Below are 26,073 nucleotides of genomic sequence, written 5' to 3' on the forward strand. Positions count from 1 at the left end.
AGCGATGCGACCGCACCGATATGACGGCCTCTTCTCAGAGCCATCATATCTACTGTGGGCAGTGACACCCGCCCGTGACAGCTTACGGCTTCACAGCCGGGCACACACTGCGCTCTGCCATTGGCCAGCCAATCTGTGTTTTGTGACCTGTGTTTTGTCCCAGAAGATCGCTGCCAGGGAGGGGCCGCCAGTAAATTTTTTGTTTATTAAAAGTCAGCAGCTACAAAAAAAAAAAAAAAAAAAGTGTATCTTCTGACTTTTAATAAAAAGACACTCACCTGTCCCACAATCCAGCGACGAGGCCACCCAAACCCTCCATTCTCTCCTCTGCCTGTCCACGGCGCTGGCAATACTACTGTGAGCATCCGGCTGTGACAGCTTGCAGCTTCACAGCTGGGTGCGCATGTCTCACTGCGCTGTCCTGCATATCCGGACAATCTTCTGGGACCTGTGATGTGTCCCAGAAGATTGCAGAGAGGAAGGGCCGCCTAGGCGGCCCAAGCGGAAGTGGGAGCGCGTCAGTAATCGTTATGCATCGCGGATTTGAAACGTTGACCAGATAATCGTAATCGAATCATGAGACCAGTGAAGATGCACACCCCTAAATGTACATGCCTTAATAGGTTTTTGAGAGCGTCTGATTTTGCCATGGGAAGACTACTCTTAACCACTTGACGACCGCCTCACGCCGATCGCCGCCGGCCAATCGAATCATTCCTTTGCTGCTGTATGCTAAACAGCAGCAAAGGAAATGATGTCATCTCTCCTCGGCTCGGTAATTTCCGTTCTGGCCCGAGGAGAGAAGACAGGTATGTGAGTGCACAACACTACACACACACAGTAGAACATGCCAGGCACACAAAACACCCCGATCCCCCCCCCCCAATCACCCCCCCCCCCCCGTCACAAACTGACACCAGCAGTTTTTTTTTTTTTCTGATTACTGCATTGGTGTCAGTTTGTGACAGTTACAGTGTTGGGACAGTTAGTATTAGCCCCCTGTAGGTCTAGGATACCCCCCAAACCCCCCCTAATAAAGTTTTAACCCCTTGATCACCCCGTCACCAGTGTCGCTAAGCGATCATTTTTCTGATCGCTGTATTAGTGTCGCTGGTGACGCTAGTTAGGGACCTAAATATTTAGGTTCGCCGTCAGCGTTTTATAGCGACAGGGACCCCCATATACTACCTAATAAATGTTTTAACCCCTTGATGGCCCCCTAGTTAACCCTTTCACCACTGATCACCGTATAACTGTTACGGGTGACGCTGGTTAGTTTGTTTATTATTTATAGTGTCAGGGCACCCGCCGTTTATTACCGAATAAAGGTTTAGCCCCCTGATCGCCCGGCGGTGACATGCGTCGCCCCAGGCAGCGTCAGATTAGCGCCAGTAGCGCTAACACCCACGCACGCACCGTACAGCTCCCTTAGTGGTATAGTATCTGAACGGATCAATATCTGGTCCGATCAGATCTGTACTAGCGTCCCCAGCAGTTTAGGGTTCCCAAAAACGCAGTGTTAGCGGGATCAGCCCAGATACCTGCTAGCACCTGCGTTTTGCCCCTCCGCCCGGCCCAGCCCAGCCCACCCAAGTGCAGTATCGATCGATCACTGACACTTACAAAACACTAAATGCATAACTGCAGCGTTCGCAGAGTCAGGCCTGATCCCTGCGATCGCTAACAGTTTTTTTGGTAGTATTTTGGTGAACTGGCAAGCACCAGCCCCAAGCAGCGTCAGATTAGCGCCAGTACCGCTAACACCCACGCACGCAGCATACGCCTCCCTTAGTGGTATAGTATCTGAACGGATCAATATCTGATCCGATCAGATCTATACTGGCGTCCCCAGCAGTTTAGGGTTCCCAAAAATGCAGTGTTAGCGGGATCAGCCCAGATACCTGCTAGCACCTGCATTTTGCCCCTCCGCCCGGCCCAGCCCACCCAAGTGCAGTATCGATCGATCACTGTCACTTACAAAACACTTAACGCATAACTGCAGCATTCGCAGAGTCAGGCCTGATCCCTGCGATCGCTAACAGTTTTTTTGGTAGCTTTTTATTGAACTGGCAAGCCCCAGCGGCCTAGTACACCCCGGTCGTAGTCAAACCAGCACTGCAGTAACACTTGGTGACGTGGCGAGTCCCATAAGTGCAGTTCAAGCTGGTGAGGTGGCAAGCACAAGTAGTGTCGCGCTGCCACCAAGAAGACAAACACAGGCCCGTCGTGCCCATAATGCCCTTCCTGCTGCATTTGCCAATCCTAATTGGGAACCCACCGCTTCTGCAGCGCCCGTACTTCCCCCATTCACATCCCCAACCAAATGCAGTCGGCTGCATGAGAGGCATTTTCTTTATGTCCTCCCGAGTACCCCTACCCAACGAACCCCCCCAAAAAAGATGTTGTGTCTGCAGCAAGCGCGGATATAGGCGTGACACCCGCTATTATTGTCCCTCCTGTCCTGACAATCCTGGTCTTTGCATTGGTGAATGTTTTGAACGCTACCATTCACTAGTTGAGTATTAGCGTAGGGTACAGCATTGCACAGACTAGGCACACTTTCACAGGGTCTCCCAAGATGCCATCACATTTTGAGAGACCCGAACCTGGAACCGGTTACCGTTATAAAAGTTAGTTACAAAAAAAGTGTAAAAAAAAAAAAAAAAAAAAAAAAAAATATATAAAATAAAAAAAAATAGTTGTCGTTTCATTGTTCTCTCCCTCTCTATTCTCTGTCTCTATTGTTCTGCTCTTTTTTACTGTATTCTATTTTGCAATGTTTTATTGTTATTATGTTTTATCATGTTTGCTTTTCAGGTATGCAATTTTTTATACTTTACCATTTACTGTGCTTTATTGTTAACCATTTTTTTTGTCTTCAGGTACGCCATTCACGACTTTGAATGGTTATACCAGAATGATGCCTGCAGGTTTAGGTATCATCTTGGTATCATTCTTTTCAGCCAGCGGTCGGCTTTCATGTAAAAGCAATCCTAGCGGCTAATTAGCCTCTAGACTGCTTTTACAAGCCATGGGAGGGAATGCCCCCCCCCCCCCCCCACCGTCTTCCGTGTTTTTCTCTGGCTCTCCTGTCTCAACAGGGAACCTGAGAATGCAGCCGGTTTTTTCAAAAAAGAGTACCTGTCACTACCTATTGCTATCATAGGGGATATTTACATTCCCCGAGATAACAATAAAAATGATTAAAAAAAAAAAAAAAATGAAAGGAACAGTTTAAAAATAAGATAAAAAAGCAAAAAAATAATAAAGAAAAAAAAAAAAAAAAAAAAAAAAAAAAAAAAGCACCCCTGTCGCCCCCTGCTCTCGCGCTAAGGCGAACGCAAGCGGCGGTCTGTCGTCAAACGTAAACAGCAATTGCACCATGCATGTGAGGTATCGCCGCGAAGGTCAGATCGAGGGCAGTAATTTTTGCAGTAGACCTCCTCTGTAAATCTAAAGTGGTAACCTGTAAAAGGCTTTTAAAGGCTTTTAAAAATGTATTTATTTTGTTGCCACTGCACGTTTGTGCGCAATTTTAAAGCATGTCATGTATGGTATCCATGTACTCGGCCTAAGATCATCTTTTTTATTTCATCAAACATTTGGGCAATATAGTGTGTTTTAGTGCATTAAAATTTAAAAAAGTGTGTTTTTTCCCCCAAAAATGCGTTTGAAAAATCGCTGCGCAAATACAGTGTGAAAAAAAAAAAATGAAACACCCACCATTTTAATCTGTAGGGCATTTACTTTAAAAAATATATAATGTTTGGGGGTTCAAAGTAATTTTTTTGCAAAAAAAAAAAAAAAACCTTTTTGTAAACAATGAGCGTCAGAAAGGGCTTTGTCTTCAAGTGGTTAGAAGAGTGGGTGATGTGTGACATAAGCTTCTAAATGTTGTGCATAAAATGCCAGGACAGTTCAAAACCCCCCCAAATGACCCCATTTTGGAAAGTAGACACCCCAAGCTATTTGCTGAGAGGCATGTCGAGTCCATGGAATATTTTATATTGCGACACAAGTTGCGGGAAAGAGACACATTTTTTTTTTTTTTTGCACAAAGTTGTCACTAAATGATATATTGCTCAAACATGCCATGGGAATATGTGAAATTACACCCCAAAATACATTCTGCTGCTTCTCCTGAGTACGGGGATACCACGTGTGTGAGACTTTTTGGGAGCCTAGCCGCGTACGGGACCCCGAAAACCAAGCACCGCCTTCAGGCTTTCTAAGGGCGTGAATTTTTGATTTCACTCTTCACTGCCTATCACAGTTTCGGAGGCCATGGAAAGCCCAGGTGGCACAAAACCCCCCCAAATGACCCCATTTTGGAAAGTAGACACCCAAAGTTATTTGCTGAGAGGTATAGTGAGTATTTTGCAGACCTCACTTTTTGTCACAAAGTTTTGAAAATTGAAGAAAAAAAAAAAAAAAATGTTTTTTCTTGTCTTTCTTCATTTTCAAAAACAAATGAGAGCTGCAAAATACTCACCATGCCTCTCAGCAAATAGCTTGGGGTGTCTACTTTCCAAAATGGGGTCATTTGGGGGGGTTTTGTGCCACCTGGGCATTCCATGGCCTCCGAAACTGTGATAGGCAGTGAAGAGTGAAATCAAAAATTTACACCCTTAGAAATCCTGAAGGCGGTGCTTGGTTTTCGGGGCCCCGTACGCGGCTAAGCTCCCAAAAAGTCCCACACATGTGGTATCCCCATACTCAGGAGAAGCAGCTAAATGTATTTTGGGGTGCAATTCCACATAGGCCCATGGCCTGTGTGAGCAATATATCATTTAGTGACAACTTTTTGTAAATATTTTTTTTTTTTTTGTCATTATTCAATCACTTGGAACAAAAAAAATAAATATTCAATGGGTTCAACATGCCTCTCAGCAATTTCCTTGGGGTGTCTAATTTCCAAAATGGGGTCATTTGGGGGGGGGGGGGGGTTGTACTGCCCTGCCATTTTAGCACCTCAAGAAATGACATAGGCAGTCATAAACTAAAAGCTGTGTAAATTACAGAAAATGTACCCTAGTTTGTAGACGCTATAACTTTTGCGCAAACCAATAAATATACGCTTGACATTTTTTTTACCAAAGACATGTGGCCGAATACATTTTGGCCTAAATGTATGACTAAAATTTAGTTTATTGGATTTTTTTTATAACAAAAATTAGAAAATATCATTTTTTTTCAAAATTTTCGGTCTTTTTCCGTTTATAGCGCAAAAAATAAAAACTGCAGAGGTGATCAAATACCATCAAAAGAAAGCTCTATTTGTGGGAAGAAAAGGATGCAAATTTCGTTTGGGTACAGCATTGCATGACCGCACAATTAGCAGTTAAAGCGACGCAGTGCCAAATTGGAAAAAGACCTCTGGTCCTTAGGCAGCATAATGGTCCGGGGCTCAAGTGGTTAATTACTTCTATTTTAGGATCTGCGTATCTTCATCATATGTACTGATTATCTGTTGGTTCATGTTAGTGTATTGTTGGTTTGTATTTCTTGTGTCCGTTTCTTGAAACCCAATAAATATTTATTACAAAATAAAGATTTTATTTATATAATATTAAAAGTACTAAAAAGGTTAAAGCGGTATCAAACCCAAAACCAAAAATGTAATATATTGCAGCTTACTAATCAGATGTGGTGGCCGCATTAGTTTTCTTTTTATGGCTTTTTTCCTCCCTCTTTTTTCACCTGGTGATCTGGCCAGTAACACATCTCGTGTATAACAGTGCCTTCACTATTTATGAAGGAGCAACAGAGGCACAACAGACAGCGGGATTGTCAGTCATGGGGAGGGGAGTATTAGATGGACTAGCAGATTTAGATACACTAACAAATTGAAGCCAAACTCTAGCTCACACTTTATAAGTAGTCACAGCAAACTTTTTTTTTTTCTTTTGGGATAAAGGTTTTACATAAGAAAATAAAATCTGAACATTGTAAGCATCCCTGTCAGTGGTAAATGGTTTGTCTCATCCCTGTAAACTGATACAGAGCCAGATGACTAGATGAAAATAATAGAAAAGCCTAAAAAAGAAAAATGAATGCAGCCATAACATCTAAGAATTGATAGGCTGCAATATTATAAAATGTTTACTTTTGGGTTTAATAATGCTTTAAAAAATAATTAAAAATGAACCATAGAAATAGTCTTTATATCGTACATACCTCCTAGATTTCTGAGATGAGAAAGGGGGAAGAGACGGGACACCCTTTAGCACAAAATAATGTAGGAAAGGACACGTCCCCTCAACACGTCCCCAGTTACACAGACCATTAATATGTAAAAGAATTTGGTTAAACCCACAATGGGTTTTGTTTTCATTACTATTTTTCATTTATACTGGATTTTCAAAATAACAAGTGCAATGACTTAGGCTGCATTCACACCTGTGCGCTTCAAAGTCGCGCGTTTTTGCTGCAATTTTGTTCAGGTCACCAATGTAAAAGGCAGAAAAACGTCTGTATTCTGCCCCAAAGAAGCTCATGTTCTTTTTTGAGCTTAGGGCATTTTTCAGGCGTTTTGCTTCAGGTGACAAAACGTTTAGATGTGAACAGAAGCCATTGAAATGAATGGGATTTTGCTTGTTGGGGCATCTTTCTGGCGTTTTACAAGCGTTTTATGAGCTGAAAACACTCAGGTGTGAATGCAGCCTTAGATGTTGGAGGAGAGATCTAGTGTAGAGTAACATTTTTGTTAGTTAAATGACATTATAGAGGTCTAAACATCTTAAAGCGGAGTCCCAGCCGCAAAAAAGTTTTTTTTAAAAGTCGGTAGCTACAAGTACTGTAGCTGCTGACTTTCAATAAGGACACTTACCTGTCCAGGGAGCCTGCAATGTTGGCCCCCGAAGACAATTAGTCCACCAGCTCGGGTGCAGGCGCCACCATTCCAACTAAGGGAAACCAGCAGTTTAGCCTTCAGGCTTTACAGCCGGTTTCCTACTGCGCATGCACGAGTCACGCAGCGCTTTGTGAATGGCCAGTTCGTGTTATGGGATGCACAGGTCCCAGAAGGCAGTGGAAATGAAGGAGGAGGCTCGCCGCAGAATAGGACATGACGTGCTGTGCTGCAGCCGAGCTAGGACATAAGTACACTTCGTACTTCAAAGAATGTATGAAAAAAAAATAAAAAAAAATAGAGATATCCAAAAACGAGGGGTAGAGGGGGTGGTCTTTAGTTTAAGACCACCTTGTAAAAGTGGGTGGAACTCTGCTTTCACAAATAGAGAGACAAAAAAGGGGAGCATGAAGGGACAAAGGGATATGGCTCCAAAAGAGGGGCAACTCCTTCAAATGAGGCACAGGTGAGACATATGCTTACAATGCCTTGAAAAAGTATTCACACCCCTTGAAATTTTCCATATTTTGTCATGTTACAACCAAAAACATAAATGTATTATTGGGATTTTATATGATAGACCAACACAAAGTGGCACATAATTGCTAAACAAACTAAAATAGACCGACATTGAAAAAAGAAAAAAAAAAAAAAATGTTTTTCTTCGTTTCAGTTATAAAATGTTGGTTTTCTCCTTCACTGACAGGTACTGATGGGCACTGATGAGGTGGCACCGATGGTCAGAATTAAGATCCTTGGATGGTTGCTTGCAGCAATATTCATACGGAAAACTGAAAACTGGATAGTGTATTACCGTTTTAAAAGTTTTATGTAAAATGACAATATTCCCTATATTCGGGTACTCACATTTAATAGGTGCTATGAGCGCACCACTCTGTAACAAGCCAAACAAATATAAAAGGCACTGTGCTGATGTGTCCTCTCCCGCTCTGAGAACACGGGTGAGACAGTGGAGTGTTCTCAGAGCAGGAGAGGACACATCAGCACAGCGCCTTTATATTTGTTTGGCTTGATACAGAGTGGTGCGCTCATAGCACCTATTAAATGCGAGTACCCTAATATAGGAAATAGTGTCATTTTAAATAAAACTTTTAAAATGGTAATACACTATCCAGTTTCCTCTGTTTTCCATATGAATATTGCTGCAAGCAACCATCCAAGGATCCAAATGCTGATCATAAACCCAGAGGTGGTTTAAAAGCGTGTTTTGGCCGAGCTTAGGTGCAAGGTCACACGCTCTAAAGTGAGCGCATACATCAAAGGAGGAGCATAAGAGTGGACACGAGCACTTTACTGCTACACTCAGGTCCATATATATTGGGACATCAAGATAATTCTAATCTTTTTGGCTCTATACACCACCACAATAGATTTGAAATGAAACGAACAAGATGTGCTTCAACTGCAGACTTTCAGCTTTAATTTGAGGGTATTTCCATCGAAATCAAGTGAACAGTGTAGGAATTACAACAGTTTGTATATGTACCTACCACTTTTTAAGGAACCAAAAGTAATGGGACAATTGGCTGCTCAGCTGTTCCATGGCCAGGTGTGTGTTATTCCCTCATTATCCCAGTTACAAGGAGCAGATAAAAGGTCCAGAGTTAATTCCAAGTGTGCTATTTGCATTTGGAATCTGTTGCTGTCAACTCTCAATAGGAGATCCAAAGAGCTGTCACTATCAGTAAAGCAAGCCATCATTAGGCTGAAAAAAAACAAAACAAACCCCTCAGAGAGATAGAAAAAAACATTAGGTGTGGCCAAATCAACTGTTTGGAACATCCTTAACCACCTCAATACAGGGCACTTACACCCCCTTCCTGCCCAAGCCATTTTTCAGTTTTCAGCGCTGTCGCACTTTGAATGACAATTGCGCGGTCATGTTACACTGCACCTTAATTAAATTTTTATCATTTTTTTCCCCACAAATAGAGCTTTCTTTTGGTGGTATTTGATCACCTCTGCGGTTTTTATTGATTGCGCTATAAACAAAAGAAGAGGGACAATTTTGAAAAAAGACAATATTTTTTACTTTTTGCTATAATAAATATCCAATTTTTTTTTTTTTTTTTAACAAATTTTTTCCTCAGTTTAGGCCGATACGTATTCTTCTACATATTTTTGGTAAAAAAAAAATTGCGATAAGCGTATATTGATTGGTTTGCGCAAAAGTTATAGCGTCTACAAAATAGGGGATAGATTTATAGCATTTTTATTATTTATTTATTTTTTACTAGTAATGGCGGCGATCTGCAATTTTTATTGTGACTACGATATTGCGGCGGACACATCGGACACTTTTGACACATTTTTGGGACCATTCACATTTATACAGCGATCAATTCTATAAAATTGCATTGATTACTGTGTAAATGTGACTGGCAGGGAAGGCGTTAACACTAGGGGGCGCTCGAGGGGTTAATGTATGACCTAAGGAGGTGATTCTAACTGTGGAGGGAGGGGACTGACTGGGGGAGGTGACCGATCGCTGTCCCTATGTACAAGGGGCACGCCATCGGTCTCCTCTCCTCTCTGACAGGACGTGGATCTGTGTTTACATGCACAGATCCACGCTCCTGCTCTGTTACCCGGCAATCGCGGGTGCCCGGCGGACATCGCGGCCGCCGGGCACGCGCACCGGGTCCCGAGTGACGCAGCGCGCGCGCCCCCTAGTGGCTCGGGAGGGCGAGGACGTCATATGACGTCCTCCCAGAACAACAGAAGCCTCGTCCAGCCGTCATATGACGGTGGGCGGTGGCTTAGCGGTTAAAAAGAAAGAACGCACCGGTGAGCTCAGCAACACCAAAAGACCCAGAAGACCAGGGAAAACAACTGTGGTGGATGACCAAAGAATTCTTTCCCTGGTGAAGAAAACACCCTTCACAACAGTTGGCCAGATCAAGAACACTCTCCAGGAGGTAGCAGTATGTGTGTCAAAGTCAACAATCAAGAGAAGACTTCACCAGAGTGAATACAGAGGGTTCACCACAAGATGTAAACCATTGGTGAGCCTCAAAAACAGGAAGGCCAGATTAGAGTTTGCCAAACAACATCTAAAAAAGCCTTCACAGTTCTGGAACAACATCCTATGGACATATGAGACCAAGATCAACTTGTACCAGAGTGATAGGAAGAGAAGAGTATGGAGAAGGAAAGAAACTGCTCATGATCCAAAGCATACCACCTCATCAGTGAAGCATGGTGGTGGTAGTGTCATGGCGTGGGCATGCATGGCTGCCAATGGAACTGGTTCTCTTGTATTTATTGATGATGTGACTGCTGACAAAAGCAGCAGGATGAATTCTGAAGTGTTTCGGGCAATATTATCTGCTCATATTCAGCAAAATGCTTCAGAACTCATTGGACGGCGCTTCACAGTGCAGATGGACAATGACCCGAAGCATACTGCGAAAGCAACCAAAGAGTTTTTTAAAGGAAAGAAGTGGAATGTTATGCAATTGCCAAGTCAATCACCTGACCTGAATCCGATTGAGCATGCATTTCACTTGCTGAAGACAAAACTGAATGGAAAATGCCCCAAGAACAAGCAGGAACTGAAGACAGTTGCATTAGAGGCCTGGCAGAGCATCACCAGGGATGAAAGCCAGCGTCTGGTGAGGTCTATGTGTTCCAAACTTCAGGCTGTAATTGACTGCAAAGGATTTGCAACCAAGTATTAAAAAGTGAAAGTTTGATGGATGATTGTTAATCTGTCCCATTACTTTTGGTCCCTTAAAAAGTGGGAGGCACATATACAAACTTGAAAACAAAAAGCTGCGCTTAGGACACTAAATTAGGTGTGCTGCCTCCCTTAAAAGAGCTTCCTAAAAGGATTCTCTGTGAACTAATATATGTATAAACAAGGGTTGTGGCGCTTCCTATGGGGTACTGGATGGGAGGGGTGTTAGTAATGTACACGTGTGGTTCTCTCAATGAACCCCAATACAGGTACCTGGTATCTACCAGGGACAAACTATGTTACCGTACGGGTATGTATGTCTATGGTTAGATATACACACATACATCCATATACACCCGCTTATATCAACAAGAATAATAATAATAATAGTAATTCTGAAGGTGGTTCATTCAGACCTAATTAAAAGAGGTGTGGGCTGGTTCATTCAGACCTAATTACAAGGGGTGTGGGCTAGAGCCCCTGTGGCTGTGATACATATGCCACCACTAGGTAATCATGTGTGTGTAACCTTATAATTGCTCTACTACAAAAATAATCCAAAATAATCCAAAGTAATCCAAACACTCTGCTCCCGTGCAAAGTGAACATACATAAATGAGCATACATAAAAAATGTGTTACCCAAACATTACATATAATAATCAAATGAACATAAATGTGATCAAATTAAGTGCAAAGGAGACCAGTAATTAGTGATAATAGTCCATAAAATAAACTTGTTCAAATCCAGTATTCCAAACAATTTCGTGACTTGAGTGCTCTAGGGTAATTCCTGTGACTTTAGTGCTCCCCCTTCAGATCCCCACTCACCAGATGCAACAGCCCCGTAAAGGGGCAACCAGCATGAGATGTCTCTTTCACGATCTCTTTTCCACGCTGATCTGGCGGACTTTGCAGGATGGTATCCGTTGGTTATCCCAATAGATTCCCAGACCCGGGTATGCAGGTGGCTTTCTAATAGGTAGAATGTTCACAAGGGCTCCCTCATGGAAAGGAAAAATAGGAAGCTTCCATGGTGTAATATGTAAAAGGCTTTATTCAAAAAACTCCATCAACAAGCAGCGGAGTAATTAGGCAAAATAAAGTACATAAACCATAAAATTATATAAAAGATATATAAAAAATATATAAAAAAACTACTCAGACCGAAGCCTGAGAACAGACCCGTAGCAAGGTGGAAAGCGCGCACCGCTGAGAGGAGCTGTGTACGCTCTGCTTGCGTTCCAGCTAGAGCTCGTGTCCGGAAGCCTCCGGACACGAGCTCTAGCTGGAACGCAAGCAGAGCGTACACAGCTCCTCTCAGCGGTGCGCGCTTTCCACCTTGCTACGGGTCTGTTCTCAGGCTTCGGTCTGAGTAGTTTTTTTATATATTTTTTATATATCTTTTATATAATTTTATGGTTTATGTACTTTATTTTGCCTAATTACTCCGCTGCTTGTTGATGGAGTTTTTTGAATAAAGCCTTTTACATATTACACCATGGAAGCTTCCTATTTTTCCTTTCCATGAGGGAGCCCTTGTGAACATTCTACCTATTAGAAAGCCACCTGCATACCCGGGTCTGGGAATCTATTGGGATAACCAACGGATACCATCCTGCAAAGTCCGCCAGATCAGCGTGGAAAAGAGATCGTGAAAGAGACATCTCATGCTGGTTGCCCCTTTACGGGGCTGTTGCATCTGGTGAGTGGGGATCTGAAGGGGGAGCACTAAAGTCACAGGAATTACCCGAGAGCACTCAAGTCACGAAATTGTTTGGAATACTGGATTTGAACAAGTTTATTTTATGGACTATTATCACTAATTACTGGTCTCCTTTGCACTTAATTTGATCACATTTATGTTCATTTGATTATTATATGTAATGTTTGGGTAACACATTTTTTATGTATGCTCATTTATGTATGTTCACTTTGCACGGGAGCAGAGTGTTTGGATTACTTTGGATTATTTTGGATTATTTTTGTAGTAGAGCAATTATAAGGTTACACACACATGATTACCTAGTGGTGGCATATGTATCACAGCCACAGGGGCTCTAGCCCACACCCCTTGTAATTAGGTCTGAATGAACCAGCCCACACCTCTTTTAATTAGGTCTGAATGAACCACCTTCAGAATTACTATTATTATTATTATTCTTGTTGATATAAGCGGGTGTATATGGATGTATGTGTGTATATCTAACCATAGACATACATACCCGTACGGTAACATAGTTTGTCCCTGGTAGATACCAGGTACCTGTATTGGGGTTCATTGAGAGAACCACACGTGTACATTACTAACACCCCTCCCATCCAGTACCCCATAGGAAGCGCCACAACCCTTGTTTATACATATATTAGTTCACATATACAAACTGTTGCAATTCCTACACCGTTCACCTGATTTGGATGTAAATACCCTCGAATTAAAGCTGAATGTCTGCAGTTAAAGCAGTTAAAGAACAGTTAATGTTCGTTTCATTTCAAACCCATTGTGGTGGTGTATAGAGCCAAAAAGATTGGAATTGTGTCGATGTCCCAATATTTATGGACCTGACTGTATATCATCTGTTTTATCATCTGCAATGAGCACCAGAAGAATGGAGTAGTTATGAATGGACTTTATGCTGCGATTTTATGGACACAGATTAATGCATGAATTAGTTTGGCACAAGAGCACTTTAAAAACAGTTCACTTTATTTCTATATTGACTATTGTATATTGATGCACCTTTATATAGATTTATGCAAATTACAGATTGTCACTGCAATTAATCGCAGTATTGCAATTATCGCACAGGGTTGCAAATTTCTCTATTGCATATGAATGCTATGTGTGTGTGTGTTTATATAGGAGGTGTGTATGCTACACAGGTTATCATTGGGAGGATCGCATAGGATTGCAATTTTTATTGTTCATGATGGCAACTTATAAATCGCATAATATTGCATTATTATATTCACTAGATTTTTTATATAGGAATAGTATATCCCACCACCACTATTTAACTGCAGCCAGTAATATTATGGTTTAGTACGGTTACCGTATGATTAAATTTGGATAGTGCAGCATTATGTTGGTATAAAACGTTTTGCCACGAGCATATGGGACTTGATCAATGCTAGCAGCTGTCCTTTAATCATCTCTAATTATCATTTGGAGTTTCACATGGTAGCTCGCAAGATTCTGTTTGTTTTTTCTCTGGGAATAGGATACTATCAGGGCTGGACTGGAAAAGAAATTTGGCCCTGGACTTCATCCAGACCGGCTCACTTACATTTTGAGTGTCCCATCAGCAGCCCCCTTACATCAGAGGCCCCCCCCCCCATATGTACTCACAGTTCTTCTTCCTCTCTCCAGTCATGTGATAAGTGACAAGTGATAAGGGGAGAGAGGAAGGAAAGTCTGCCAACTGTCTGTCTATCTCCCCCTGCAGGCTGGAGGGAGCAGAAAGCCTAATGCTCTGTCCAGCAAGTGACAGAAGCTGCTCCTCCTGACAGGAGTGAAATCGCGATCACTCACTGTCAGATAGGAGCGGCTCCAGGACTGCACCTAACTGGCTCACTGAGACATCGGCCCACCGGGAAACCCCCGGTAGTCCCGATGGCCAGTACATGCCTGGATACTACTAATATTACTTATAGGTTAAAGTAAGGCACTGATCCTCACAGAGGACACCTGAGGATCTTCTGCTGACCTGAAAAGTTGCATGTGGGATTGGGGGTGGGTCTATGATACTCTATGTAGGAGTTATTCATATAGGAAGGGTCCCGAACAACTCTATTGTGGCTCAGTTAGTTACTTAGAATATATAATGTGATTATTATGGTTCTTGCTTATTGTGGCATTTCTCACTATATAGGCTTTTTAACACTCAAATGTTAACCATTAATACTGTGATATTGTGTGTTTCTATTTGTACCTGAAATCTACAGTAACTTTTGCTCTGAACCTTTTTTTTTTTTTTTTTTTAAATCTTTTTGAGTATAAGACATACAAACAAATAACAACATTAAACCTGCCACAGCATTGGGACTATACCCACGCAGGAGTCAGTGCCAGCCGGCCATTGGGCTGCATCCAGCATTAATATCATACAGCTGTAGCATGTCCGAAAGAAAAGAACTACAACAAACAAACCTAGTGTAGTATTTGCTCCTGCTCATTTAAAGTATTTCAGGATCAGATTTATCAATTGAGACCCAAGGGACAGTATTAGATAACAAATAAACCCATTTCATAGATTACATTACCAAAAAATCAACCAATGTATCAGTAGAGTGGTATTATGTACCTTTTCAATCAGTCTGCGGTTGCCGTGGAGGCCTCAGCTAGCCATTTGGCCCACACTCTATCATATTTTTTGGGGCATCCCCTATTTTAAGGTTTCCTTATAGAGTGGTAGTACTTTGTTGACATGTGTTTTCCATAACAATATGGATGGTGGGGCACGTTTTTTCCAGCAGAGAGTGATCATTTTCCTTGCATAAAAGAGCAGGAGCCCTATAAGGGTTCTCTCTGCTATCCTGGGGGCTAATTCTTCCACTAAACATAGAAGGCAGATCTGCGGGGTTGGGCTATATCTGTTCTCACCACTTCTTGTATTACCGATAGTACTTCTGACCAGTAGTTTTTAATTGCTGGACAGGACCAGAAAATGTGTATAAAATCACCTGGATCCCCAGTACATCTTCAACACTCCGAGGACAGGGAGGTCCTCATCTTATGCAATCTATATGGGGTGAGATATGCCCGATGTAGTATTTTGTATGGTATGAGACGGTCTCGAAGTGAGACCAGGTTTTTGAAGGGGTAATCCCACATGTCCTCCCAATCCTCGGAGTCTAGTGTCGGGATATCCTGTGTCCATCGCTGCCGGAGCTTTGACAGATCTGGAGAGGAAACTCTGAGGAGATGTGCATAAAGGACTGAGGTCGGTTTCCTGGTGCATTCATATCTTGTGACCCTCTCCAGATCAGATTGCACTATTTGTGTGTCATTGGGTATTATTTGGGCTTTAAACGCATGAGACAGTTGCATATAGCGAAATAGATGCAAGGGAGGCACATTGTATTGGGATACCAGGTGATTGAAGGGGTGTATGGCGGTGCCGGTGGCGAGGTCAGATATCAGTTTAATACCGCATTCGGCCCATATTTTAGGGTCTGGTAATGAGTAGAGATGGGGTAGGGCAGGGTTGTTCCATAGGGGTGTGTGCGGGGAGACTGCATTTCGTGGGAACTTCTCAAGTTCCCATCCTGCCCTCCGGGCCCTTAGAGTTGTGCGCATGGAGGTGGTCAAATCGTATGGAGCCTTGGGACCTCGAAGGGGTAAATGTGTAAGGGCTTCCACAGTGCGAACCACCGCAGCCTCCAGAACCGCAGCGGGGTTGGACGCATCCGGTACTAGCCACCAAACTGCCGTGACCAGCTGGCAGTCTGGAAATGCCAGCCCCCCCTGCAACACCGGACTCATTAGTGTGGAAAGTTTAAATCTAGAGGGGTTTGGACCCCAGAGGAAGGAGGAGAAAATTTGGTTCAAATTCTTGAAAAATGAGCCACCCCTGGGCTCAGTGTGGTTAGTAACAAACGACTTCCAATCAGGCTCTCTATGGCTCCATAGGCATCATCCCAAAAAAAAAAAAATATTAAAAAGGACTATATAGTGTGATATCGCCAAACAATTTTATTAGAAATACACCTAATCCCCACACTGGGGTACTCACATTTTACAGGTGCTTCTGTGCACCATACAATACAGGTCCAAAAAAAAAAAAAAAAAAAAAAAAAAGGGTAAAATCGGCGTGCTGCGGGGTATTGGATTTTCACAACCCAGCTCTGTGCTGTTCGCTCCGTCTTGGCCCCTCCCCTACGCGTCTTCGACACAGGGAATCACGTGTCTTCATCAGGGGGATATCGCCGCGTGTTTTGGCTCCACAGCGTGTTTTGACGCAGCTGAACACTGTGTCATACGCTCTAAGGTGAGCGCAACCACTTTGGGGTCACTGAGGCACATCACGGCATGTTTATGGCACTTTGACTCAGCACGTTGGACCAATTGGATATTGATTTATCTTTTGAACACTTTATGCACAAAACTTCCCTTTGAAACTTTTTTCTGAACACTGTTCTATGAAGTTGTGTTGGAGGATTTTTCACTAATAAGGATTATGTTTATTTAAATATCACCTGTCACTCATATGGATGTATTTGAGTTTTGCATGTGACACTTTGTATAATAGTGCACGGTTTTTTCTATTTTTCATTTGTTGATCTCATGCAGAGTTATTGATCAATAAGTGTTTTTTGCACTTTTGATATATTTGTTTATTTATTCCATGTATGCAGAGTTGATTATAGAATAGGAGAACCCATATTATTTGCACATCACACTTTAGGAATAATGATAGATAATAGAATTTATATATTTTTGATTGTATATGGTATCACTATGGTGAACAGACACATATAAAGCACACCTAAGTGCAGCGCAATTTTTCATTTATGTTTAATGCACGGCCATGAATATGTGATCTGCGTTCGCAGCTGGGTATTTTAATTTAAGTTGGTTCTTCATAGGGCATTGGATTATTGTGGCTCACAAGATTTTTCCTTTATTCCTGTATTATTGAAGTCTCCTAGGATTAACAATTTAGCTGGACAGTATGGGGTAATCCTCTCCAAAATAGTGTATAGCACTTCCGGTTTGAAAGGTGGTGGGATATTATCTCCTATGCTATACCTTTGTTGCCAGGCCGTCAATACCAAAATTACAAATTTGCCATGGGGTTCTGTATGCACCGCCTCAACATTACACGGGTAGGATTTATTTATCAGTATTGAGACCCCCTTGGCATATGAGGAATACGTGGCATGAAAAGTTTTCTGAACCCAGGGCTTTTTCAAGGCCATCAGTTTGCCCCCCGTCAAGTGGGTCTCCTGTAGGATCAGTACCTGCGGGTTGTGCGTCTTGACATACTGGAACATCAGTGCCCTTTTAAATTTGGAGTTGAGGCCTCTGACATTCCAGGATATCACCGACATTGTTCCCTGATCACGTGACACCATGATACCAGGGGAGAATTGCTAACTTCAAGGTGAATGCGTCCCAACTGAAACCCACCTGATGAGTGTATTTAGAGCCAGAGCCAACCACACATAACATAGAAAACATAGCAACCAAATTAAAACTTCCCAAGCACCAGGTGCTTATCCTACCATTTCCCATCGTCCCCCAAAACAACATGGGGGAGGTCAGGAAGCGGCCTATACACAAAAAACAAAAAAACAAAAAACAAACAATGCCTGTGAACCTGATAGTCAGGTCACAGTGCAGTCTTCATTAGCACTGAGCTGAATTTAAGCTCGACTTTTGAATAGTAAATGTCTCTTACTGGAGGCTCAAAGTTCCTGGGATCACCCCAGCTAGTGTTCAACCTCTAACAGTAGGTGAGGGTTTAGGGGATATGTATCCCGACACAGCCCGGAGGACCAGGTGATCTGGAGCAGTTGTATAGTTCCACCGGGTAGTGGAGTTCTCCAGATAGGTAGATAAAACCCGGACCTCCGCTCTGAGAGATAAGAACAAAACAAACAAAAAACCAAAAACTGGAGGGGGAGGGGGGTCACGTGTAAAGGTACACTTGAGGTAACTCCGGTGTTTACAGATAGTTTAGTAGGATAGATCAGAACCAGGATGTGAAAGATCCGTGCATTAGATGACTTAATGAGAAGAAACTTTTAACGCAAGTTGGTCAGCCAGTCGTCAGCATCCGCTGGGTTGTCAAAGAAGCGGGTCACTACGTCATGTTGGACTCGTAAGCGGCTTGGGTAAAGCATGCCATATTTAATGTTCTTGTGTCTGAATCGTCTGCGGACATCATTGAAGGTTTTCCTCTTCCTCTGCAGATCGGCCGAAAAGTCAGGGAAAAGAAGAATAGAGGAGTTGCAATGTTTGAGTGTGGGGTGTTTGCGGGCTTCCGAGAGAATCCTGTCCCTGTCCCGATAGTTAAGGAAGCGGACCAAAAAAGGCCTGGGAGGACTCCCTGGGATGACACGGCCCGTGGGCCCTTTCAACAACGTATGTAGGGGGAACGTCCATGAAGCCCAATAGTTTTTAAAGAACTCCTCTGCGAATACAGCAGGGTGGTCCCCTTCTTCTCCCTCAGGCAGACCCAGGACTCTAACATTATTGCGCCTCAGCCTGTTTTCGGTGTCGTCCGATTTTGCGACAAGGGACTGTACTGTGCGCTGCAACTCGGCAATAGAGGTGGCATGGTTGGCCGTAAGATCTTCGGTGGCTGATACTCTGGACTCGGTTTCGGTCATTCTCCCCCTTATTTTGTCGAGGTCGTTCCGTATAAGATTACACTCCTCAGCGAGGTGGTCGATGCGTACCAGCAGCTCAATTGCAGCAAGGATCGTGGCCGTACCGTCTTGAGGTAGTGGAGTTGATCGCTCTGCCATTGGAGCCGAGCCAGGGTCCATTTCCAGGTCAGCCAGCAAGGCCCAAAGCCGCCCCACTAGTATTGGGTCGGTCTGTGGGGAAGATGGCGGCGGCGGCCTGAGTGGTGCGTCGGTCCTTGTGGCTTTGGAGGACCCGCTCCTTTTTTTGGAGAATGAGGACATCGGACAGTTCACCCCGAGAGCCCTCTATATGGGATACTTATCCGTGCCCAGGTGAGCGTGCAGGAGGCAATTAGAGGGCGATCAAGCTGGCAGCAGTCGCTGTGCCCCAGTAGAGAGCACGCTGGGCCGGTCGTCCGTGTTCGCCAGCAGCTCCCAACTTCACCACAGACACAGAGACAAGGTGGTGAGGGTGTGATGCTGGGGGCACTAGGGTGGAGAGGGTCCAGGGCAGTATGCAGTCTAGTGAGGGTGTCCAGGCAAAGTTTATCAGGCAGGGAGGGAAGGCCAAGGGAGCTGGTAGGAAAGCAGGAGGATTGGAGGGACGCTGGGCCTCAGGACCCCCCAGCCAGCCTACAGAGGCAATCTCCGCCGGGCAGCCTAGCAATTCTCAGCAGAGAGGTGGAGGATAGTGGAGTAGCTGAGAGCAGGAATGTCTGCAGCTTGGGGTTCCTTTCAGGCCGACTGCGGTGCTCCTTCGCCGGCCGGCGCCGTAGGAAAGTCCGGTGGGCAGCAGGCTTACTAGGCCGCGGCCTCTACAGGCAATCCCGGCGGCCCCACGGACCACCAGACCCTGCCAGGCACTCGGAGGGGCAGGCTGGATGGTGAGGGGAGTCCCTTACCTCACTGTCAGGCCAGGAATGGCTCCCCCCCAGCAGGATGCAGGCTGGAAAGATGGCAGCGGCCGCGGGCCTTTAGGACCAGCTTCTCCCCGGCTAATCACGGCCTGATTTGGCACAATATTGGCTCAGGCTGCAGCAGGGCGTGTGGAGGAACAATCGGGCAGGTAGAATGGCTTTCTTCTGTCAATTAGATGCACGGATGGTTAAGGATGGGGTTTAGGATAGCCGGAGCTCTCTTCTCACACGTCTGCTGCCTTTCACATCCGGACACGCCTCCTCCAACTTTTGCTCTGAACCTTTAGCAGGTATTCATTACCATGCAACGTGCTTTGAAAACAGTTTTACTCTGGCAATATTTAACTGAAATAAACTGCAGTATGATTGTTGCATGTTAATATTCAGTCCCCTGCAACCTTAGCTGTATAGCAATAGAAAGTGGTTGTGTTGTGTCCACGCGGTATATTCTACAAAGTTACATATGAGGCGAAGTTGAAAAAAGACACAAGTCCAACCTATGTGTGTGATTTTTATGTCAGTATTACATTGTATATCCCTGTATGTTGTGGTCGTTCAGGTGCCTAATAAGTTTTTGAAATCATCAATGCTCCAAGCTGAAACCACTGCCTGTGGAAGAGAATTCCACATCCTCTTACAGTAAAGAACCCTCTACGCAGTTTAAGGTTAATCCGCTTTTGTTCTAGTTTTAGTGAATGGCTGCGTGTCTTATTAAATTTCCTTTTGCGGAAAAGTTTTATCCCTATTGTGGGGTCACCAGTACGGTATTTGTACATTGAAATCATATCCCCTCTCAAGCGTTTCCTCTCCAGAGAGAAGTTCAGTGCTCATAACCTCTCCTTATAACTAAGGTCCTTCAGTCCCTTTATTAGTTTTGTTGCCTTTCTCAGGACTCTCTAGTTCCAGCACATCCTCCCTGAGGACTGGTGCCCAGAACTGGACAGCATACTCCAGGTGTGGCCAGACCAGAGTCTTGTAGAGCGGGAGAATTATTGTTTAAACTCTGGAGTTAATCCCCTTTTTAATGCATGCCAATATTCTGTTTGCTTTGCTTGCAGCAGCTTGGCACTGCATGCCATTGCTGAGCCTGTCATCTACTAGAACCCCAAGGTCCTTTTCCATCCTAGATTCCCCCAGAGGTTCTCCCCCTAGTGAGTAGATTGCATTCATATTCCACATCCTGCAGAGAAGTTATTGCCCTGCTTAGCTTAGTATCGTCCGCAAATACAGAGATTGAGTTGTTCATCCCATCCTCCAGGTTGTTTATGAATAAATTAAATAGGATTGGTCCCAGGACAGAACCCCGGGGGACCCCACTTTCCACCCCGGACCATTCCGAGTACTTCCCATTTATCACTATCCTCTGAACTCGCCCCTGTAGCCAGTTTTCAATCCATGTACTCACCCTATGGCCCATGCCAATGGACCTTACTTTGTACAGTAAACGTTTATGGGGAACTGTGCCAAATGCTTTTTGCAAAATCCAGATACACCAAATCTACGGGCCTTCCTTTATCTAGATGGCAGCCCACCTCCTCAAAAAAGGTTAATTGATTGGTTTGGCAAGAACGATTCTTCATGAATTTATGCTGATTACTGCTAATGGTTTCATTACTAAAATCTTGTATATAGTCCCTTATCATCCCCTCTTGCATACTATTGATGTTAGGCTAACTGGTCTGTAATTCCCAGGGATGTAACTTGGACTGTTTTTAATATTGGTTCTAGGATACAATGCTCCGCTAAACACTAACTGAAATGATTTTCTAACTTCTACAAAAGAAAATTAGAGCATCCAACTTAAAAGCTCTGATCAAACTACAAATCAAATTGATCAATTTTGCATTTGTGATGGTGCCAGGGAAGTGAATAGGTTAGAACACACACACACACACACACACACACACACACACACACACAGGATTCTGATTTTGTATCAATTTTAAACGTTCTTGAAATATCGTTTTTTGACATATCCCTCATGTCTCAAAATGATTGTTTTTACTACAGAGGAAACAGGCGTAAAACCAGAGTCAGCAGCTACAAATACTGTAGCTGCTGACTTGAAGGACTCATTCACACTTGTGTTTGGGGGCGGCAAAACCATATGGTTGAAAAGGCGGCAACCGTGATGCTGTGCTTTGCAGTCACAGCAGGAGCTACACCCCAAGTGAATAGGGCATCAATGTGGTGATTAAAACAGAGTTAAAACAAGCCTTAAGGAGGGGACATACAGTGCCTTGAGTAAAGTATTCATGCCCCTAGAAATTTTTCACATTTTGTCATGCTATAACAAAAAACGTAAATGCATTTTATTGGGATTTTATGTGATCGACCAACACAAAGTGGCACATAATTGTGAAGTGGAAGGAAAATGATAAATGGTTTTCTATTATTTTTACAAATAAATATGTGAAAAGTGTGGTGGGCATTTGTTTTAAGCCTCCTTTACTTTGATACCCCTAACTAAAATCTAGTGGAGCCAATTGCCTTCAGAAGTCACCTAATTAGTAATCTGTGTGTAATTTAATCTCAGTATAAATACCACTGTTTTGTGAAGCCCTCAGAGGTTTGTTAGAGAACCTTAGTGAACAAACAGCATCATGAAGGCCAAGAACACACCAGACAGGTCAGGGATAAAAGTTGTGGAGAAGTTAAAAGCAGGGTTAGGTTATAAAAAAATATCCCAAGCTTTGAACATCTCATGTAGTACGGTTCAATCCATCATCCGAAAATGGAAAGAGTATGGCACAACTGCAAACCTACCAAAACATGGCTGTCCACCTAAACTGACAGGCTGGGCAAGGACAGCATTTATCACAGAAGCAGCCAAGAGGCCCATGGTAACTCTGGAGGAGCTGCAGAGATCCACAGCTCAGGTGGGAGAAACAGTCCACAGGACAACTATTAGTCGTGCACTCCACAAATCTGGTCTTTATGGAAGAGTGGCAAGAAGAAAGCCATTGTTGAAAGAAAGCCATAAGAAGTTGAACTTTTTGCCTAAAAGCAAAACACTATGTGAGGCAGAAAACTAACACTGCACATCACCCTCAACACACCATCCCCACTGTGAAACATGTGGTAGTGACATACCCAAAAAGACTTACAGCTGTAATTGCAGCGAAAAGTAGTTATACAGTATTGAAAAGAAATGCACGCCACACTTTTCACATTTATTTGTAAAAAATTTTGAAAAACATTTATCATTTTCCTTCCACTTCACAATTATGTGCCACTTTGTGTTGGTCTATCACAAAAAATCATTACAATACATTTACAGTTTTGGTTGTAACATGACAAAATGTGGGAAATTTCAAGGGGTGTGAATACTTTTTCAAGGCACTGTATGGCCTTCCTCCTCTTCCGTACCCCCTGTCAAACGCCTCTGAAAAGCGATCTGAGAATATATAGGCTGTCACTTCCTGATGACTTGCACATTCACCAGATGGCAGCCTGCAGTGAGACTGCTCCTGTATCTTTCTGGGATATGTGAGATTATCCCAGGAGGCTACAGGTGGGGGTGTTTTTGGAGGATGGCGAATAAATGCAATGTCATTTTCACCTTGTTGAGGCATGAGGAATTGGGAGTGGGTACAGGCAAAAACTTCAGTCTCACAGTAAAAAAAAAAACAAAAACAAAAAAAACTTCCATTCCTGATGGGGTCGGGGGTTTGGATTATGGGGAATTTTTATGTTCGAGTAAAGCTCAGTTTTAAAATGGCAAAACAGGACAATAGCTTTTTATTCATAGATGGGTCTCTTTTACACCTAAGGTTTTGAAAAGGAAAAGTTCAGAATACTGTGAGCAAGCCCTGGTGGGCAGGGCAGAACACCTAACCCAGGATGGGAGAGCTCCCGCCCGGCCGTCATTAAGAATGAACCCCGAGCAGGAACCAGTTAAAGTACACTTTCAGCTCTGTAGCCACCTAAATACATTTAAAATTGAGTCTGCCAGTTGCTCCCTCCTGTACTATCCACAGCAGAGCTGGTAAAAATCTAGTTCCAGGTTGCTGCACATTATTTGTACCAAAGATTTGTATGGGATGTACCTGTATTGCAGCTGCAATGTTCACATGTGAATCCAACAACATTTTAACAGGCTGTAGAGTAGTGGTCCCCAAACTGCAGCCTGCAGGCTGGATGTGGCCCTTTGCTTGCCTTTATCCAGCCCTTGAGGCATGGTTCCTCCCACCGATATGAGTAATTATTCCTTCCACTGACACCAACAATGAAGCATCATTCCTTCCACTAACACCAACAGTGGGACACTATTCCTTCTACAATCTTCCTGACATCAATAATAAGGCACTATACCTTCCACTGAAACCAACGATGGGGGCACAATCCCTCCCACTAATATAAACAAATGGTTACTATTTCTCCACCTACTGACCACAGGCACTATGTATTTTTTTTCTCCCACTGACCACCAAGCCTGAGACATCTTCTACTCCAAATAAAGATGTGGTATTTTCTACTCCCAAAGCCTGAAGGATAGTAAACTGGCTTGTTCTGTAGAAGGTTTGGAGCCTCCTATTTTAGAGAAACGTTGGGATCTCATTGATTGACTTCAGGCAACTTCTCCACTTTTTTTGCAGATTCCATTCCTCAGGCTGCAAGGCACAGATTTCAATGATTAAATCTATGGAACATAATTACCCTGATTTGTTGGTGCAGACTTTGCAGGACTTGGTCTACAGCTTTAGTGGCATTTTTTCTTTGGTCAGACCAGGGTCCATAGTGATGACCTTCTACATCTACCCGTTCATAGTAGACAGCAGCCATGTCAGCATCCCTATTCCTGAAAGCAAAATCAATACATAAAAGCATCTACCTTTAACCTAAATAATTACATAATATTCTATACATATGTAAACATATGAGGGCATCAGTGTATTTATTGGTGGACATAAACTGTTATATTACACAAAATGGAATATATCAGGTAGGAATTAGGTGCAGGTGTTACTGGGGATTGCTAACTGCTACTGAGCACTTAACATTATGGCTATTCAGAAGGTGACTGGGCTGGGGGACATTTGCCCCTAAAGCACTAATAAGTAATAATGAGCTGGAGGGCCTAAGCGGAGATGCTTCACCATTCAGACATTATTCAGGTGTGTAAACCAGTGACAAATGTTAGGTATTGTATAGCATGTTTAGGCCTGCCGTCACCAAGTTCCTTGGAGAGGTCACGTGACTGAATGCAGAGAGCCGCAAAAGGAAGATCATGATGAAAGATGTGAAAAGGTGTGTCACAATAAAACATATCCTTTAGAGTTTGTGCATCTCATGTCTCTTGAGCTGTATTGATCTGCACTGATCAAAAACAAGCTCAATGCAAGGGGCACAAACAAAAACAATGTTTTTTATGTGCCCTGTTCACACCTCAATGTTGTGTTGAGGTGGTCTGCAGTGTGCCATGAAAAATGAAGACATACTGTATTTTTATGTATCACAACGCATCGTAACGTGCTGCAGTACACAGACTTGAATGAGGGGTCATTTCGCTACATTATGACTGCCAAATAATAAGTCACCATGGCACACATTGCATGGTTAACCTTCTTTAGCCCACAGAAATCAGTCTGTACAAAGGGCTAGTTGGAAGTTTTTTTTCTCTTCTGGCTAAAAATACCCAGTCCACCCCAGCTTCTACTTTCTTCTATTTGCATGCTTATGCCTCGTTTCCACTGAGCGGATCGGTTCGGGTCGGTACAGTTTGAATGGCCTAGAATGGTCCGGTCTATTCTGGTGAGCGTTTCCACTGCAAGTGGGACCACAAGAGGCCATAGAGGGTTTAGAAAAAATGCCTCAGCATAGCACAGCAGAGGGTTTTCTGTAAGCCAATCAGTGGAGTGTATCGTAGCTCCGCCCTAACTGAACTGTTCCATTTTCTATGGCCCTACATCTGAAGCAGGACCCTGAATGGAGCGGTACGGTTCGGTTGTATGGGCCGCTTTCATAATGGAAACACCCAAAATAGCGTACCGTACCGAACCGATCCGCTCAGTGGAAACGAGGCATTAGAGTCCATTGTATCAAACTTAATCTCTCTTTCTTAACTGCTGGCTTAAAGCTGAATTCTGAGCAGATGTAAAAGCACAAGTCAATACAGCTTTGTAATCATGAATATAAACTGTGTTTTTTAAAATGCAAGCATAACAGCTAGTGTAACTATCCGAATTTGACCTGGTATTAACCTTTTGCAGTCCCTTTACAGAAGGCTGGGGTGTGACAGGAAGGCACAAA

The 26,073-nt window shown here is 43.4% G+C and overlaps 1 protein-coding gene across 1 annotated transcript in view; it reads right to left on the reverse strand.

Moving 5' to 3' along the window:
• The window catches only part of ENPP6 (ectonucleotide pyrophosphatase/phosphodiesterase 6), a 75,181-nt gene that overhangs the window by 22,263 nt on the left and 26,845 nt on the right, over positions 1 to 26,073 (reverse strand). Inside the window, exon 4 of the mRNA XM_073607064.1 lies at positions 24,481 to 24,622. Coding sequence (XP_073463165.1) covers positions 24,481 to 24,622 — 142 coding nt within the window. The remainder of the gene's footprint in view (positions 1 to 24,480; positions 24,623 to 26,073) is intronic.

Source organism: Aquarana catesbeiana, linkage group LG01 (genome assembly GCF_042186555.1).
Source record: "Aquarana catesbeiana isolate 2022-GZ linkage group LG01, ASM4218655v1, whole genome shotgun sequence".
NCBI lineage: Eukaryota > Metazoa > Chordata > Amphibia > Anura > Ranidae > Aquarana > Aquarana catesbeiana.